This window comes from Eulemur rufifrons, chromosome 2 (genome assembly GCF_041146395.1).
Source record: "Eulemur rufifrons isolate Redbay chromosome 2, OSU_ERuf_1, whole genome shotgun sequence".
In the NCBI taxonomy this organism is placed as follows: Eukaryota; Metazoa; Chordata; class Mammalia; order Primates; family Lemuridae; genus Eulemur; species Eulemur rufifrons.
Genome location: NC_090984.1, coordinates 95147134 through 95165918, shown reverse-complemented (window position 1 = coordinate 95165918; position 18785 = coordinate 95147134). Strand labels below are relative to the sequence as shown.

General features: G+C 38.3%; 1 protein-coding gene across 1 annotated transcript; it reads left to right on the top strand.

The window, feature by feature from the left end:
- The first annotated feature begins 359 nt into the window (after nucleotides 1-359).
- Nucleotides 360-18535, top strand: ATP6V1D (ATPase H+ transporting V1 subunit D). Its single transcript, XM_069465060.1, has 9 exons — nucleotides 360-526; nucleotides 5479-5596; nucleotides 9416-9495; nucleotides 10620-10687; nucleotides 11033-11077; nucleotides 14768-14871; nucleotides 15460-15526; nucleotides 16693-16771; nucleotides 17631-18535. The coding sequence occupies exons 1-9, from the start codon at nucleotides 486-488 to the stop codon at nucleotides 17770-17772; spliced, it is 744 nt and encodes a 247-aa protein (XP_069321161.1). The 5' UTR covers nucleotides 360-485; the 3' UTR covers nucleotides 17773-18535.
- Nucleotides 18536-18785: the final 250 nt, after the last annotated feature.

The following is an 18785-nucleotide window of genomic DNA, read 5'->3' as shown; positions in this document are numbered from 1 at the left end:
ATCTTTAGTTTTCACTAAGTAACTTTCAAGGCGCCAGGAGGAGAAAGGGTTCTGATTCCTTATCCCTGAAGAGTGAATCCTCGCTCAAAGTTTTAGTCAACCATGCGATGGCGCTGTGACCAAAGACGAAAAGTGATGGAGGAGAAGGCGTGTACTCTTCTCTCCTATTCTTTGGCCCGACGTGTGTGCAGCGCCTTGCGCAGCCGCCGGGGAGCTGGAAAGGGAGAGGTTGGGAGGTGAACCGGAAGTGAGGGGCGGTTCCGCGGGGGCGCGCTTCTCCACATCCGGGCATCGCTTCCGTTCAGCCTTCCCACTCGCGTGACAACAGGAAGCGGAAGTGAAAAATGAGTATGCCTGGTGCCTCTTAGCAACCTAAGGGGTCAGGTGACACAATCTGCTGACTCACCTGGTGGAAGCCACTGTGGCGGCCAGTACTGGAGTTGTGGTAGCCACGATTGCCCAGACGGGGACCTTAGATCGTCAGAATGTCGGGCAAAGACCGAATTGAAATCTTCCCCTCGCGAATGTAAGTAAAAGACTGGATGAGTGGTGCTCATAGGTTTAGGAACGCTTGCCTGGAGCGCGGTGTCGCCATACTGTGGGCCACCAGCGAGGTTCCCTGTTTCCTGGGCCAATCCTGAGCTTTCCCCAGGTCTTTTCGTGAGTCCGGGGCGAAGCTTTCCGACGGCCCCCTCACACATTCCTCCTGAGTGAATCAGGCTGGACAGAGCCATCCTAGTCCATAGGAAAGGGCTCCCGGCCTGCTGACTTTTGTGGAGGTCCCCTGTCTTTATTCATTAATGGAGTCATTCATTCCAATACCTTTATTGAGTCTGGCACTGGATTTATATAACTGAGCCGTCGCCACCTCTGCCTTCACAGAGCTCACAGGTGGAGGAGACGGAAAAGCTAAGGATATTTAATAAATGCTCTGAGCAGTTTACCGTGATGAGAAGCATATAGAAGAGGTCCCTAAGCCAAAGTAGGGATTGAATCGAATCGCCCTAGCATGAACGTTGGATTTAATCTTGTATCCCCTTACTCATTTTCCAAGATTCCACCAAATAACGCTTGCTGTGGGAAGACACCCCTGTGTTTCTGAGGCGCTCCTTTTGCTCTCACCATTGCATCTTGTTCAGAACTCTTGTTAATATCACTCATCACATTGTAAAGTGGATATTTGTTTGCAGATCTTTCCCACTGGACTGTAGGCTCTGTTCAGGATGAGACAGAGTGTCTTGATTATTAATCCATAGGAGATCCACAAAAAATGTTTCTTGAATGATTTTATGCCTTGGAATCTGCTCAGTTGTGGGCTGCTTTTTTCTTTTGGCCTGAATTCTTTGTCAGGAGAAATGGCCTATGCCTGTAAGTGTTTGGCCAGTTTGTAAAGAAAATTTTGAAATTTTCCTAAATGTGTGTAACAACTTGTGGAGAATAAAGATTGTTATTTGTGTTCTCCTTCTCCTTTTCTTTGTCTCCCATGAAGAAGCAGAAAATCAGTTTTGATCTCTGTGGGGGTGTTCTATTATTTTTTCCTCATCCTGGCATTTTTCTCAGAGAGAGTATGAGGATGCTTAAAGTAAGACAGTTACATTCACACTTGAAATCTAGATTTCTATCTCTGCCAGGGTGACTACAGTCCTTACTGAAATGTTTTTTAAATTTGTTTTTTACTTTCACCTGCTAACTTTCTAATAGCTGTTTGTACTAAGTAAGAAGCAAGCTAGTTGTGGAGAAAGGCAATACCTGTGAAATAAATAAGAGTCAGGACTACTCCCGAGTCGTGACAACTGCAGAATTCCCAGCACATAATGACTCAGTCAAAACCTCTGCACTGAGAGACATCCAGACTCTATCATGGCTTCTAGCAGCATGAGGTCCAGTCCCTAGCATGACCCCAGTTCCTCATTAAAATGCCTGCCTAAAAAAGCTCAAAGCTTCCAGAAGGATTTACTATTTGTGCTAGGTAACACCCGATTGATAGAACCCTGACCTTCCTTTTTTAGAGCATTTACTCAACAGGCTAACAATTATGAACATGTATCTCTTCCAACTCAAAAGTCTCTCTCTCAAGGACCTGACAGCTATTCCTTTGAAATGTAATCATCAGCATGGACAAGGCCTCTGTCTCCCACTTTTTGGGAGGATAGAATCCTAACTTCATAATTGCCAGCTAGCAGGCATTTACACTGACCAACCTTTTGTATTTTTCACTTCTCTAACAGTTCTTGAGGCCTGCCGGTCCACTCTCTCCCTCATTCTCTTAAAAATGCCCAGTCGCCTCTGCACAAATCAGAATTGAGCTCAGCTTTTCCCCCTACTGTCAGTGGTTTGCTGAATAAAGATCTGTTTTCACCACTTTAACTAATGTCTGTCTGTGTTTATCTTTGACAGTAGTCAGAATGTTAACATTTTTTTTTTTTTTACTTTGGAACTTTTACTAAGAGGGAAAAATGGACTTCTTTGGACTGAGACAAGAAAAATGATAGGTTGTGAAGGTGAAAACTGCTATTTAAGAGCACTGAGCTTACTGTTTGAGAGGAAAATCAGGTGCAGGAAGTAATCGCTTCTCTGAACGTTGTTCTTAAGACCAGACAGCAGGTTCTTTGTCATATAGTCAGATGTTTTTGATTCAGCTGGAAGCAAAGTCATTGTCCTAGTTGAAGGTCAAACATTTTTTGTATGGCTGAGCAGCTCTGAACCATGTAAAAGAACAGGTTTTAAAAGTCCTAGGCTAGAAAATACACTAGTGACTTCTGTTTCACAGTTCCACTTTACAGTATTTTGTGAAATGTTGCTTTCACATGTACCAGTGAAAGCAAAACAATTTTAGAGTGGAAGCAAAGGAGGCATGGAAGATTTGGAGTCAACAGAAGTCAGTCAAATTCAGGTTCTACCACATACTAGCTGTAAGTGCTTGGGCAGGTCACTCTTAGACTTAAAATCTGCCCATTTCACAGAGGTGCCATCACTTAGGAGGAAATTAAAATTAGCATGGTAAATTCAATTTTATCAACCAGTTCACCTTTCTACTATAAACTTGCTGGAATCTGCAGTATTAGAATTTGACTTAAATTTGCTCCAGCTCTTTCAGCCTAAGTTCTGGTATTTGGTGTCACCAATATGGTATGTTAAATATACACATTGGGGTGGATAGCTCCTGCTCAGGCTGGAAACTAAACCAGCTGCACTTGATAAGACCTCTGGTGAGGCCAGTGAGTGCAGTGTCAGCCACTAATGGTCAACTTTTCAAAGAGAGAAACTTTCATCTGCTGCTGCTTGGCATCTTTAAGGGGAGGTAGTGTGACACATTGTTGGGGTACAGTGGACCTAGGTTTGAGTCTTAGTTTGAGCAAGTTACTGGAGTCAGAAATGTGGTTCAAGTTCCTGCCCTGCCTTTTCTTGACTGAATAACTATGAGAAAGTTATTTTACTTTTCTGAGCCTCATTTTCCTAATTTTTAAATTAATGTGTAAAGTCTCTTCCAGCTATAGAATTGTCCCAGTGACCTTAGCTGTATGGTAATAGATTTCAGTATAATCTAATAATTTGGCCAAAAGGTCCATTGTGCTATTTTCCCCGTAATATTCTAAAATAAAAAAACTTTTTAAAAATACATGCTATTTTGCAGTTCTTTATGACACTGGTCATGTGAAATTAGGCCCTCTTAGAGAAATCAGTGTAAGTGCCTAGGTTGTACAATTGAGGGTTTATTACCCAAGCACTTTTTTCCCATTATTAAATTTTATCTGGCATATGGCAACAAGAACAGAAATGCCAATTTCTGCCATTGCTTGCTTGACTTTGGTATTGGGGATTCTAATGGGGGAAAAATTAAAATAAGGAGATGAGAAGACATCAGTGTAAGTTTAGCTTGTCAGTTTTCAGGAATCTTATATGTGTCATTTATTACCCAGAGTCATTTACAAATTAATAAAATGGTAGCAGGGTCTAGATTGATGATATCAAAATACTTTGATGCCATGCTTTTAATAGAAGATGTAATAAATGGTTGTGGTAAAAAAATTCATAAGAAACAAAATATAGTAGTAAAAAAAAATCCATATTTCTCACTCAGCTCTATTTCCCAAAAGAAACTGTTACCAGTTTATATGAATCCTCTTTAGAACTATTCTCTGCATCTATATAAGCACATGCTTCCCTTACTTTGTATAAGTAAGACAATAAAATATGGGCAGCACATACAAATCTACCTTCCTCTTTTTTTATGGCTGCATATCATTCCATTGTATGGCAAACCATGATTTATTTAGCATTTAGCTTGTTTTCATCCTTTTGTTATTACAAGTAAGGCTGGAGTACTCAAACTTGTACATGTTTTTGTGCACATGTGGGACTAAATCTGTGAGATAAATTCCTCAAAGTGGAATTATTGGTCCTGAAGGTAATTATTTTTGAAATCTAGATATATATTAGTGTATAGATTTTTAAAAGAGCCTTAATATACCTCTAATGGAAACTGAAGCATAGATATTTTAACTTACAAATCAAATAAGTATATGAGCCTGTAATCCCAGCACTCTGGGAGGCCAAGGCAGGAGGATCACTTGAGGCCAGGAGTTGGAGACCAGCCTGAGCAACACAGCAAGACCCTGTCTCCATAAAAAAATTAAAAAATTAGCCTAGCATGGTGTTATGCACCTGTAGTCCCAGGTACTTGAGAAGCTAATCCAGGAATTGCTTGAGCCTGGGAGTTGGAGGTTGCAGTGAGCTGTGATCATACCACTGCACTCTAGTCTGGGCGATAGAGCAAAACCCTGTCTCAGCAAAAAAAAAAAAGAGAAGGAAGGAAAAGAGGAAAAGGAAAGAAATGTATTTGGTTCATAGTTCTGGAGGTTGGGAAGTCAAAGATTGAGGGGCCCCATCGAGTGAGGCCCTTCTTGCTGTGACTTCCCATGGTAGAAGACAAGATGGTGAGAGGGAGCAAGAGAGGGCCAAAGGTGCTTTGTGCTGAACTTGCTTTACCCCAACCCCTGAAAGGGACAGGGTCTTGCTATGTCGCCCAGGCTGGACTCAAACTCCTAGGCTCAAGGGATCCTCCCTACCTCAGCCTCTTGAGTAGCTGGGACTACAGGTAGGCACCATGGTGCTTAGCCAGACTCAATTTTATAACCAACTCACTCCTTCAATAAGGAACCCACTACCACCATAACTACCACGATAGTTAGTACATTAATCCATTCATGAGGGCAGAGTCTGTGTGACCTAATCATCTCTAAAGGCCCCACCTCTCAACATTGTTGCATTGGGGATTAAGTTTCCAATACATGAAGTTTCAGGGACACTTTCAAACCATAGCACCAGTTAAACCTGTCAGGTACAAATGCTATATGTTTTCACTCTCATTACATCAAAAAAATAAAGGATAATTTTAACACTGTGTTGGGGAGGTAGTTTTCTTGTCTTTTAAAGAGTGAGAATAAATGTCTTAACTCTATTTATACGTCTACATAGGGCACAGACCATCATGAAGGCTCGTTTAAAAGGAGCACAGACAGGTCGAAACCTCCTGAAGAAAAAATCTGATGCCTTAACTCTTCGATTTCGACAGATCCTAAAGAAGATAATAGAGGTAGAATGAACTTTGCTTAAAAGAGTGTTTATTTTGGAAATATCTAAGGAAAATCTAGCATGGCCCTTGGCATTGTAATTTTTAAGTTATTTTTTTTTCTTTTAAAAGTAAAAATACCATTAGAAGTGTAACAAGTTTCAGGTAGTTCATTTAATAAAATCTAAACTCCTTAATGTTGCCTGCAAAGTCCTACTTGATCTGATCTGGTCCCTGCCTGCCTCTCTGACCTTACTTGGAGCACTCTTGCTGATGTCCCCCTCCAGGGCTTTTTTAGTATCTCTTTCTTAGGCCTGAAATGATTTTTCTCAGAACTTATGACTGTCTCCTTTGGCCATTCTAGTCTCAGGGAGGCCATTCCTGATCACCCAATCTGAAGTGAGCACCATATTTACTTCTGTCACATCTCCTTTTTTTTTTTTTTTTTTTTTGAGACAGAATCTCACTTTGTTGCCCAGGCTAGAGTGAGTGCCGTGGCGTCAGCCTAGCTCACAGCAACCTCAAACTCCTGGGCTCAAGGGATCCTCCTGCCTCAGCCTCCTGAGTAGCTGGGACTACAGGCATGCGCCACTATGCCCGGCTAATTTTTCTATATATATATTTTTAGTTGTCCATATAATTTCTTTCTATTTTTAGTAGAGACGGGGTCTCGCTCTTGCTCAGGCTGGTCTCGAACTCCTGACCTTGAGCGATCCACCCGCCTCGGCCTCCCAGAGTGCTAGGATTACAGGCGTGAGCCACCGCGCCCGGCCTGTCACATCTCCTTATTTAATTTTTATCACAGCATGTACTACTGCATGATAATTTTCTTATCTATTTCCCCCCACTAGAAAATGTAAGTTCCATGAGAGCAGGAGCTTTATCTTTTCAGCACTACATTTTCAGTGTCAAGAATAGTGCTGGCACATAGTAGTTTTTATTTAATTCACTGCTTTTTGGATAAATGAAGTGTGAATACAGAAATATGTGAAAAAGTAAAAGTTCTCCCATACCCTCTCTTTTCCTTCAAGTGAGCCTTCTCTCATTTCCTAGAGGTATTCTTCTTGATACTTTGGTGTGTGGCCTTTCAGTCCTTTTTTTGTCTTTTTGGTAGCATGTACAAAAACTATTGCTTTTGTAAAGTACATACCAAGAGTATCATGTATACACACATAAATGTTTTTACTAATACACAGGCAATCGTTATATACATATATAAAATTCTGTAACACTTCTTTCTCTCTCCTCTCCCCCTTCCCTATTCCCTCACTAGAACATGTACAGCTTTGTACTGTAATAGAGGTGCTCCTTGACTTACGATGAGGTTATATCCTCATAAACCTTTCATCATAAAATGAAAATATTGTAAGTCAAAGTATGTTTTCTCACCACTATAAAGTCAAAAAATCATTGAGCCATTTTAAGTCGAGGACTGTCTGTACGTAAAAATCTGTCTCATTCTTTGTAATAGCTACATGGTACTCCATTGCGTGGATAATGGAATTTAACTCTTTATTGATGAATGTATAGTTTTACCATTTAGGGGAGGGGACTCTAAAATCCTTATGTGTGTATATGCTAGCATTTCTCTAAAAAGAATCTTACAATATTGATCCAAGGATATATTCATTTAAATTTTTGGTAGATAAATACCAAATTGCCCTCTAGATTGTTATGTTTTTTTTTTTTTTTTTTCTTTGAGACAGAGTCTCACTCTGTTGCCCAGGCTAGAGTGAGTGCCGTGGCGTCAGCCTAGCTCACAGCAACCTCAAACTCCTGAGCTCAAGCGATCCTCCTGTCTCAGCCTCCCGAGTAGCTGGGACTACAGGCATGCACCACCATGCCCGGCTAATTTTTTCTATATATATTTTTAGCTGTCCATATAATTTCTTTCTATTTTTAGTAGAGATGGGGTCTCGCTCTTGCTCAGGCTGGTCTCGAACTCCTGAGCTCAAACGATCCGCCCACCTCGGCCTCCCAGAGTGCTAGGATTACAGGCGTGAGCCACCGCGCCCGGCCAAGATTGTTATGTTTATTTGTATTTCTACCAAATGATGTGTGAGAGGGCCTCTTTTCTTAAATTTTTCTTAACTGGGCATTACTTTTTTTTTTTTTTGCCAATCTATGAGGATAAAATTGGTATCTTATTTTAATTTGCATTACTTTTAATTATTGGTGAGGTTGAGGAGCTCATTTTATTTTTATTTTTTTGGAGACAGAGTCTCGCTCTTTTTGCCCTGGCTAGAGTGCCGTGGCATCAGCCTAGCTCACAGCAACCTCAAACTCCTGGGCTTAAGCAATCCTTCTGCCTCAGCCTCCCAAGTAGCTGGGACTACGGCATGCACCACAATGCCCAGCTAATTTTTTGTATATATTTTTAGTTGTCCAGATAATTTCTTTCTATTTTTTTAGTAGAGACAGGGTCTCGCTCTTGCTCAGGCTAGTCTCGAACTCCTGACCTCAAGCGATCCTTCTGCCTCGGCCTCCCACAGTGCTAGGATTACAGGTGTGAGCCACTGTGCCCGGCCGGCTCATTTTATTAATATGTATACTGGTAATTTGATTTTCTTGGTTAATTTGTCCCTTTTTTGGTAGAAGTCCTATATATGTTCTGGTTAATGTGTAAATGCTAAAAGTATTTTCTTTACATATTTGGCTTTTGTTTTAACTTTTTAAAAAAAGATATCTTAATTTTTATTTGGTCAAATCTGTTAGTCTTTTTCTTTATATAGCTTCTGAGTTACATATAAAGCTTAGAAAAGGCCTAAAAAGATTAGGAAAATAGTCTACTACATTTTCTTTTGTTACTTTATAGTTTTGGTTTACAAAAAAGCCTTTAGTATGTCTGGATTTTTTTTGAAATAATGTGAAGTAGGTAGCTTTGTCATTTTGTAAGTGGGTGGACATCTCTTTGCTGTACTAAATTCCCATATAGACCTGGAGTTGTTTCTGAACCCTTCAGTCTGTTTCATTGACTTATCTGTCCCATACCAGACATATTTCCTTATTGTAGCTGTACATTTTTAATACCTGGTATGCCAACTTCTTACCCACCTGACCTAGTTTTTCTTCTCTTTGAAAAAAATTATTGAATATTTTCAAGTATGAAATATTCCAGATGTACTTTCTAATCAATATGCCGTTAGGATTTTAACTTCAACTGCATTGAATTTAAGAGATCAATTTGAGAAAATCAGCATGTACTCATTCAAGAATAAGATAGGTCCTTCAGTAAAGATTCAGCTTTCTGTTTCTTTTTTTTTTTTTTTTTTTTTTTGAGACAGAGTCTCACTCTGTTGCCCAGGCTAGAGTGAGTGCCGTGGCGTCAGCCTAGCTCACAGCAACCTCAAACTCCTGAGCTCAAGCGATCCTCCTGTCTCAGCCTCCCGAGTAGCTGGGACTACAGGCATGCGCCACCATGCCCGGCTAATTTTTTCTATATATATTTTTAGCTGTCCATATAATTTCTTTCTATTTTTAGTAGAGGTGGGGTCTCGCTCTTGCTCAGGCTGGTCTCGAACTCCTGAGCTCAAACGATCCGCCCACCTCGGCCTCCCAGAGTGCTAGGATTACAGGCGTGAGCCACCGCGCCCGGCCATAGCTTTCTGTTTCTTAATGCATTTATTCTAATGTTTTAATTATGAAACTCATAGTTTTGCAATTTTGTTAGTGACCATAACCAAAGTGGTTCAGAATTGGAAATTTTTGTTTTATCGTTATCAAACCAATATTTACATGCACACCAGGCATAAAATACTGATGGTTGTTAAAGGAACATAATTTTGATATGATTTTCCTTGTAAAAAACTTTGTTGAATCTGCAGTTGGTTATTGGTTTTTCAGACGAAAATGTTGATGGGTGAAGTAATGAGAGAAGCTGCCTTCTCACTAGCCGAGGCCAAGTTCACAGCAGGGGACTTCAGGTAAGAAGACTAAATTGGGTGTTTTGAAAAAACAAAATGCTTTCAGATTCATAATTTAATTTAAAACCTATTTTTAATTTAGAAATATATAAGCATTAAAGACAAATTATAGAGTAATAGTAAGGAAGAACACTTTTAACCCCATTGCTTTACCTCCACTGTTATCACAGATTTCTGTCTGGAAATCTTGGCCTCCCACAGTGCTGGGGAGGTGTTACTTAATAGGGCCCTTCGAAGTGGTACACTTTTTTTTTTTTTTTGAGACAGGGTCTCGCTCTGTCACCCTGGGTAGAGTACAGTGGCGTCATCATAGCTCACTGTAGCCTCAAACTCCTGGGCCCAAGCCATCCTCCTGCCTCGGTCTCCAGAATAGCTGGGACCACAGGCATGTATCACCATGCCTGGCTGATTTTTTCTGTATTTGGTAGAGACAGGTTCTCACTCTTGCTCAGGCTGGTCTCGAACTCCTGACCTCAAGTGATCCTCCTGCCTCAGCCTCCCAGAGTGCTAGGATTATAGGCATGAGCCACTGTGCCTGGCCCTGCAGTGACAGACTTTAATTTTTGCCAAGGCTCGTAAGATAACAGCTTGTATTGAATTTTCTAGCAGAGAGAGGAAATCCACAGTTTATAAGTGGTATATGAATGTTTTAGGGTGGTTATGGGGAAAACACTTTTATTTTATGATAATAACATGGGGAGTCAGACAAAGCCAGATAGAAGTTAGATAATAGGTTCCAAGGTAAAGGAATTGAATGCCCGCTTAACCAGTTGAACAGCAAACCTAGAAGGAAGGAAAGTTTTCTCCAAATTACACTAGCAGAATATAAACCCCTAAAGTCACATCCCTGTACTACATGTCAGACTGAAAATGCAAGCAATTCATGTACTTTAAAAATCATTCTCTGTTGTTTTCTTACCGTTGATGTTTTGAATATTGTTCATTCTCTGCTCTCTGAGGCCCTTCTCAGCAAATTTTTCTCCTTTTCTGGAAAAAGGACAATTATGAAAACATACTTAATTGTAACATTTCACTCTTAGTCTCATTTAACGATGAAAATAACCAATGGGTCCTTGTAGGTTTATTTTTAAAAACACAACTAAAGGCTTTTTCTTTTTCTGCAGCACCACAGTTATCCAAAATGTAAATAGAGCCCAAGTGAAAATTCGAGCGAAGAAAGATAATGTAGCAGGTAACTCTTCAATCCTTTGGGGAAAAAAGGTGATATTTTTAAATTAATCTGTTTATACAGCAAGATCTTGTCCCAGTTTCTCTCTTCTACTTACAAGTTGATTTGCTTTACATGTTAAAACCATTAACAACCAGGTTCCTTATTACTCAGGATAATTTGGCTTTTGAATAGAAATGAACACTTAAGGCAGGTTCCTAAATTCATTAACTGAATATCAGTTACAATTCCAGACTTAACCTCTTGGTTTTTGAATATTTGTTGAAAAAGAAACATAGGAAACAGTAATTAAGAAAGAGTACTTCAAGATCATATTTATGAATCCATATATGCTTCTATGTTTAACAGGTGTTACTTTGCCAGTATTTGAACATTACCATGAAGGAACTGACAGTAAGTGTGAAGGTTTTCATATCAGTGTGTGTCTCTGGGATCTCATTTCCTCTTTAAATGAACCTTGTTGTGGAAAATGGTGCTAAGTAGGCCTTCCTTAGAGTTCAGAGGTTCTAGTATTAGGAGCTCTCTCACAGTCAGAACAATAGTTGATCATCAAAGAAGTCTTATGGCAGGAAATGATAGAACATTGTACGTATCTTAAAATATTTTTATTTCAACCTGTAAATATATCAATGTACAGTTATTTGCCATTTTAAAAATATAAGGCCTTTTCTTTAAGTATGAATCCACTGATTAGACTTCTGTGTTATCTTTCTGCATAAACTGCAACCATAATGCATGCCTTATAATTTCTGATTTGGGTCTCTTTAAAGTAGAATAAGATTTTAGACACTATGAAGCAATTTGTTTTGTTTTTGACACAGATAGATTTTATTACTTTTGTGATTATAAACATTTCCAAGTGGCAGTGAGCCTTTGCTGATAAGAAAGATTGATAACTTATGTTGATTATGGTAATAACAGTTGTGTTTCAAGGAGAAAATTCAAATTTTTAAACGGCATTGTGTCTTGGCCAAGAAAAATTAAAACAGAACTATTATTTAAAGCACCTAGTATGCTATATTAAAATGATTATGGTCTTTAGATAAGCCTATTCCTGAATTCTGTCTTTACTGTTTGTTAGCTTTGTGAACTTGGGAATGTTGCAGAAATGTCTAAGCTTCAGTTTAACTTCTGTATAGTGGAATATCTGTTTCACAAAATTGTTTTCAAAATTAGATTAATTATACATTAAAATGCCTGTCTTCTCATGAGTTGCCTTCATTTCTTCAAACTCAAGGTTTTATTTTTGTATCCTTTTGCTTTTCAACTGTCTTCTAAGATTCAAGTTAACCATTTTCATTTTTCAAACTCCAAAGTCAAAGGTTTCTGGCCTATGTATAGATAGATCAGAGCAATAGAAGTAGCAGTTCTGGTCTTAAGCAGTTCCCTAGGCCCTCTTCCTTCACTTTTCTCCTAAACAGCACCAGCTGTCGCTATTTCCAGGAATAAAAATAAAAGTTAAGAGATAATAAATTGCCCAGAGACATTTCTGTGAGCAACAAAAAACATTCAGTGAGTAATAATACACCAATAAGAATATGACGTATTAGTAAGATAGTTCAGCTTGGTTAAACTATTCAATTGTGAAATCTCTGTTATATGTCAGGAACTTTGTTAGGTACAATGAATTAAAAAAAAAAAATCAGTCCGTTTCTACCATGGCCTATACATACTTATTGCAGATATTAAAATGTCTATCATCTAATTAACAATATATTATTTTTGTTAATGAGAAAGAATATTCAGTGCTGGAAAATGAGATTGCCACTCCCATACATTAGTTATGGAGTTTGTATAATCTTTCTGAAAAGCTATTTGGCATCAGAATATTTAAATGTTAGCCCTTTTGGCTCCATATTCTATATATCTATAATTCCAATATATTTTCAAAAAGTATAGAAGAGATCGAAAGAGAAAATGTATATGAATGAAGATTATGTTATTAATGAGAAATTATCTCAGTGGGTAATGGGATTGAATTATTTTTTCCTCTATATATTTTGCAAATTTTCTATTAAACACATAGATAGCAGTTCACAAGATTTCTGTATTATACAGAAATTCAAATCCAAGTTTCTCTCATTACTCAGTGTGACTCTGGATAAGTTCCTTAAGTGTTTTCCCACATATAAAATAGTCCCAACTGTATAGGGTGCTGTATTTGGTAACACAAAGTGCTTGGCTATTTTTATTCAGAAAAAGGTTATTTTAAAAAGCAGACATCTTCAACTGGTGAATTGTATGATATGTTAAATTGTATTTCAAGAAAGCTACTTAAGAAAACACACCTTCATGTAACAGTTCTGATAAATACCTTTTACTTAATTTAAATACCCTTTTTTAGGAGTCAAATCCCAAAAGAAAATGCTATTTTTAGGAGTATGTTTAACTGAAAAAGCTCATATTGCTATTTAAGTTTAGCCAATTATTCTTGATAGAAGGTAAGCAAACTAATGTTGCATGATAAAGTCCCCATCAAATATATCATGAGCATGTACCCCACATCATATTTTGTAGCTTTATTGTAACTTTCATTATTTCATTCAAAATATATTTTATATCATCTGTGACCCAGGAAATCCCTGATATCTTCCTATCAGGCTAAAGAAACAAGAAACAATAGGACAGTGATTATTCCTTTAAGTACTAGTTTATTTAGAGCCCCAGATATTGTATATACTCACTACTATGTTTATTTTTGTTTTAATAAGACTCTGGTCCAAAGCCTCACTTTTTTTTTTTTTTTTTTTTTTTTTGAGACAGAGCCTCACTCTCTTGCCTGGTCTAGAGTGCTGTGGCATCAGCCTAGCTCACAGCAACCTCAAACTCCTGGGCTCAAGTGATCCTCCTGCCTCAGCCTCCTGGTTAGCTGGGACTACAGGCATGCACCACCATGCCTGGCTAATTTTTTCTATTTTTAGTTGTTTGGCTAATTTCTTTTTATGTTTAGTAGAGACGGGGTCTCGCTCTTGCTCAGGGTGGTCTCAAACTCCTGAGCTCAAGTTATCCTCCCGCCTCGGCCTCCCAGAGTGCTGGGATTACAGGCGCGAGCCACCGTGCCTGGCCCTCACATTTTTATAGAAGCTAGTTTTTCAGTACCAGACCAGGTAGACAGGGCAGCCCTGTGATCTGTAAAGGTGATGCCTCAGGGTTAGGACTATTTCTTGTTGACATTGTGATGCTTGACCTGGTCTATAGCAAATCTATGTCAGGGGAACTTGAAAGTGTTGGCTGCTTTCAAGCCTCTGCCAACGGTACCTCAGTAGCACTACTGTACTCCTGTCCCCTGGTCAGGTAGGGCATGCTTGGCCATGAGTGGTTCTCTGCATGGTCTACAGCTGCAGATGCTTCCCTGATCCCCACTGCCTTAGAGAAATGCGATTGTGGCAGAGGAGGGTGGTCAGGAACATTGTACCTGTAGCCACAGGATGAGTCCATGTCCCTGCAGCGCTGACTGAAGTGGTGGTGGAAGCCCCCTATGATGCTATTTGAATGCTGAGTCTTTCTAGATTTTTATAGCCCACTCCCAGTTTTTTGTAATTGTCTCACCCATTCCATTCCTAATTTGAGGGCATTTTTTTTGGTAGTAACACACATTTATTCTTTTCAAAGCAATTAACTTTTTTTTTTTATAGAAACAATATTTTTTCTTTTGGCACTCATATTTCATTGGTTCATATATTTAATTAAATCATATGGAATATTAGGTACAGCTCATATGAAGTAGAACATTTTAGAGAGTCTCCTGTTGACAGAGAGTGTCACTGTACTGTGGGCATCAGGAAGTGAGATTTCCAAAGGGAAGTAGCGGGCATTGGCTGCTCCAGCGAGCTGGTGTAGTAAAGGTTGGTGGCTTCTCCTCTAGCAATATTTAGAATAGTATCCTCGTGGAAAACTTCATTTAGCAGCCAACTCCTACAATATTTTGGGAGTGAGATGGGTGCTTCATGTATGCATTTAACAGGAGTTAGAGCGTTTGTCTTTCCATGTTAGGTATTAGTCTGAATTCTCTTCTTTTTGGGAATTTTATGGGGAAGATTGTTTACACTGTAATTACAAATGTTGTCTGACTCGTTCTTTCAGGTTATGAACTGACTGGTTTAGCCAGAGGTGGGGAACAATTGGCTAAATTAAAGAGGAATTATGCCAAAGCCGTGGAACTACTGGTGGAATTAGCTTCACTGCAGGTAAGTAGCACAGGAGCTAGAGAACTTCTGCAGTTTGATGTTGAATGGTCGAGTGGAGGAGATTTAGGTCTTGAGTCAGAGCATGTTATACTTTGTGCTTTCAACTCTTTCCATGGTCCTATATGTGACAAGCCTAATGTTTTGATTTCTGAAATGGTTGCTTTTGCACCATTGTCCCTACTTTTTATTACTAACAAAATGTATGTGCAATGGTATGGTTTCACTCTTTGCTAGGTGGGAACAGCAACAGTCAATACTAGATTTAATTGCAAGCATAACATGGTTTGTGCAGGAAGGCCAGTTTTTTCCTTTTGTGGCCAGTTAATATATTTCTAGGTTATTAGTGCATGATTCTTTCTTCTTGTCATTTTTATGCCTTTACTTGAGTTGGAAGTAAATAAATTATAATAGCATGCAAAAAGTGTTAGCTCTATGGTGATCTCACAAGAATTTTGTTTTTTAAGCATGCTGAAAAGTCGTCTTGGTTCCCAAATGTTTTCTACAAGTACAGTCTGAGTGGAGCCAAGTGATCAGGGCATGATTAGGAAGACTTTGTGCTTACATTGTTTATTTGTCCTCTTCTTTTAGACTTCCTTTGTTACTTTGGATGAAGCCATTAAGATAACCAACAGGCGTGTAAATGCCATTGAACACGGTGAGTGTAAGCTGCTGTGAGGCGCTTTGTTCATTCACTTGTCATGCAGCTGCTGGGACTCAGGCACTGTATGGAAGGTTGAAAGGTGAATAAGATATTGCCCCTGCCCACAATGCAAAGAGAAGTGTGTCCATGGTACAAAAAGTGTTATGAAGTGCTTTGATAGAAGTATGTGTATGATTTGGGGGAGTTACAGAGGAAAGTGGTGAGTTAACATAATGGAATGTTTTATTCATTTCTGGTTATTCATGCAGTTAATAAAGGGTAGAAACAATTTCTCAAGAGTCTTAGTGTTTTCTTCAGTTTTTTCTAATGGTTGAGCTATATATCTTTTTGAGTCATTAAATATTCAGCTTTAAATCTCTCTCCTTTAGGCCATTCTCCTTGATTTCTAAAAAGGAGTTTTCCCATTTGATGCATTTATTTTCCATCTCTTTTATCACACTTAAAAAATACGACTGCTTAGTGTTGACAGTGCTTTTTGCTCAAGCTGTTTTCATTAAAGAAACATTAATTCAATTTTTAGGTAAGAAAGGAGCAAAATTTGAAGCAAAGAAATTCCTTTGCTTGGGGCTATATTAGTATTAGTGAGGAAGTTATGTCATTTTTTAAAAAACTCAAAAACACATTTCTTGACTGCTTGCTAGTGCCAGGCCTTATACATGAAACTGCAAGCAAAACAAATTGGGTAAGGATAATAGTTCTCACCCTCACTGAGTTCACATTCTAGAAGCAGACTAGGCAAATTCTATGTAAAGTGGAACATAATGACTGACATAAAACTCAATTTATTACACTCTCTTTGCTTGATTTTTTAACAGTTGATTATTGTTATATTTAAAGTAACATCTGTGGTTCAGTGTTGTATATATTCATATATTTAGCATATTCAACGTTGTATCTGTTGTGGTCCAGTGTTATCTGTACATAGAAAAAACACTAGAAGGGCACACACCAACATATTTACAATAGTTACTTTTGGGTGGTGGGATTATACTCCATTTAAATTTTTTCTTTGTGTTTTATTTTCCAAGTTCTCTACGTTAAATGTACATTAATTTTATAATTAGAAAATAAATAACTATTATACAAATGAGCACTGGTAATTTGCAAAAAGGGGGTGTGAAGTTCTCACATATATGTATATATATTTTTTTAAACTCTAGTCATCATTCCCCGGATCGAACGTACCCTTGCTTATATCATCACAGAGCTGGATGAGAGAGAGCGAGAAGAATTCTATAGGTTTGTTGAATTTGACAGTTATTGATCATTTTTTGTTTTCCATATTCCAAAAGCTTGGTTTGCTGAGTGACTAGTTATGTTCTTTAGAATTAGCATAGCCTGTATTTTATTCTGATAAGTAGTAATATTGCCAAAAGCCATAGAGACAAATCTGTGTCAAGTTTTGCATATACCTAAAGCATGGCATTTCCAAAAACTTAGGCCTTTCAAAGAAACTGTTAGACTAGATTATTCTTTAAAATGAAACGATGATTTGGATTGGGTGTCTCCTACATAAAAACTGAGGGGAGAAACTGGAGTTAAACAGTTAATCAACAAATAATGTATTGCATGTTGAATATGTTAAGAAGATATAAAGTATTTAGGGACATTACCAAGTAGTATAAATCACAACATTAGAGAAATTAGCACAGTACTTGAGAGAGAAATGATGTGTGTCCATTAATTGGTTATGAACATTTAGAACCAGTTGGGATAAATAAGTACTAAATTGGTGGTGTACAGGGGTCTGTATACCTGGTTTAGAGAAGTGGAAGGTAGGTGAAAGTAGGAGCATTTAGGGAAGCCATGGTAGTCTTAGACCTTGAGTTGGCATCTGATTATGATTTATAATGTTAATTATCAAAGGTTAGTTTTTATTCTTCAGTGATGTTCAGGGTTGTGGTGATCCAAAACTTTAATAAATGCCTGAATGTGCCTAAGTGCTCAAAATCTGTTCCATTAGGGAATGTATTTCAAAATTTAACTTAATGGAAGTATCAAATTTTGTTCTAGGTGTTTACTTGTTGCAAAACTAGAAGAAATCAAACCTACTTAATACTGAAACAGTATTCAGAAAATTCCCCCCTTTATTTTACAGGTTAAAGAAAATACAGGAGAAGAAAAAGATTCTCAAGGAAAAATCTGAGAAGGACTTGGAAAAACGCAGAGCAGCTGGAGAGGTCATGGAGCCTGCTAATCTTCTGGCTGAAGAGAAGGACGAGGATCTTCTGTTTGAATAATTTTTCCTGCTCTGGTTCTTTTGGAAACCCTAACACTGGCTCCATTTTAATTCACGGTGTGTAGGTTTGATTTGTGTGGCTATTTATTTTTTGGCCTAAGAATTTCTTTCACTGATTGTAAAATTTACCTGGATGTCTATTTATGGGATTACTTTTGCAGCAACCATTTATCACAGATGAAAGAGCTTTGTAAAACCTTTTCAAGAATTTACTCTGCAGAAGTGTTACCCTACTCCGTTTACATCTGTGTTACATGTGATCTGCTTACCAAGCATAATAGGAAATACCCCTTAGGAAACACTAGTGGTCTTAGGCCAACTACTGTGGCGCAGCCTTTGTTCCTACCCACTTGCAAACCTTGGCGCTGGTGTCTGAGATTGCTGCAGCCGTCCTTGTGTTACTGTGGTACTTACTTTCTCAAGCTTTGTGAAAACCTGCACTTACCTTTCCTTGCATGACAGGTCTGTCTTGTGTGTAATGAGAGCAGTTCTGCCAATTGAAATGTGACTATAGTATAAATAGTAAAGTGATTGAAAAATAAGTCATTCCTTTTTTATTACTAATTTACTGCTAAGAGTAACAGTCATGTTCTTGTGTTCAGATCAGCATGCAGTATTTCATTCACAGAGCTTTCTCTGCAGACATGTAGGAAGTGAGTAGCCTTTTCCCCCCTTCAATATGTATCAGTGTTTTACTAAAAGGCTTGCTTTGAGACAATTGTTGCATTTTGGGAGTACTAATAAATGCTAATGAATTAAGAGGACTTCATAGTACTACTTTTCTTTCCTAATCTAAGAAAAATACTCACATTCCCATTTTAGAGTAAGAAGGTAACTTTTTATTTTGTTATGTTATAATCAAGAACAACTTGCATTTAGATGAGGCAACTGAGGGGCCACAGCAGGTGTCAGATTTTTAGTACTGTTTGATTTGACATGAGCTGTCCATGGTTATTCAGTCTTTCTTGCAACCAGTTCCAGGCATTCTTTACATGACTGGCCATAGAACAGTTT

Excerpts from the sequence above, each read along its gene's own strand:
- ATP6V1D (XM_069465060.1), top strand. The coding sequence starts at position 486 with ATGTCGGGCAAAGACCGAATTGAAATCTTCCCCTCGCGAAT. Across the intron at positions 14,872-15,459 it reads TGGAATTAGCTTCACTGCAG|ACTTCCTTTGTTACTTTGGA; the intron begins GTAAGTAGCACA and ends CTCTTCTTTTAG. Across the intron at positions 16,772-17,630 it reads GAGCGAGAAGAATTCTATAG|GTTAAAGAAAATACAGGAGA; the intron begins GTTTGTTGAATT and ends TTTATTTTACAG.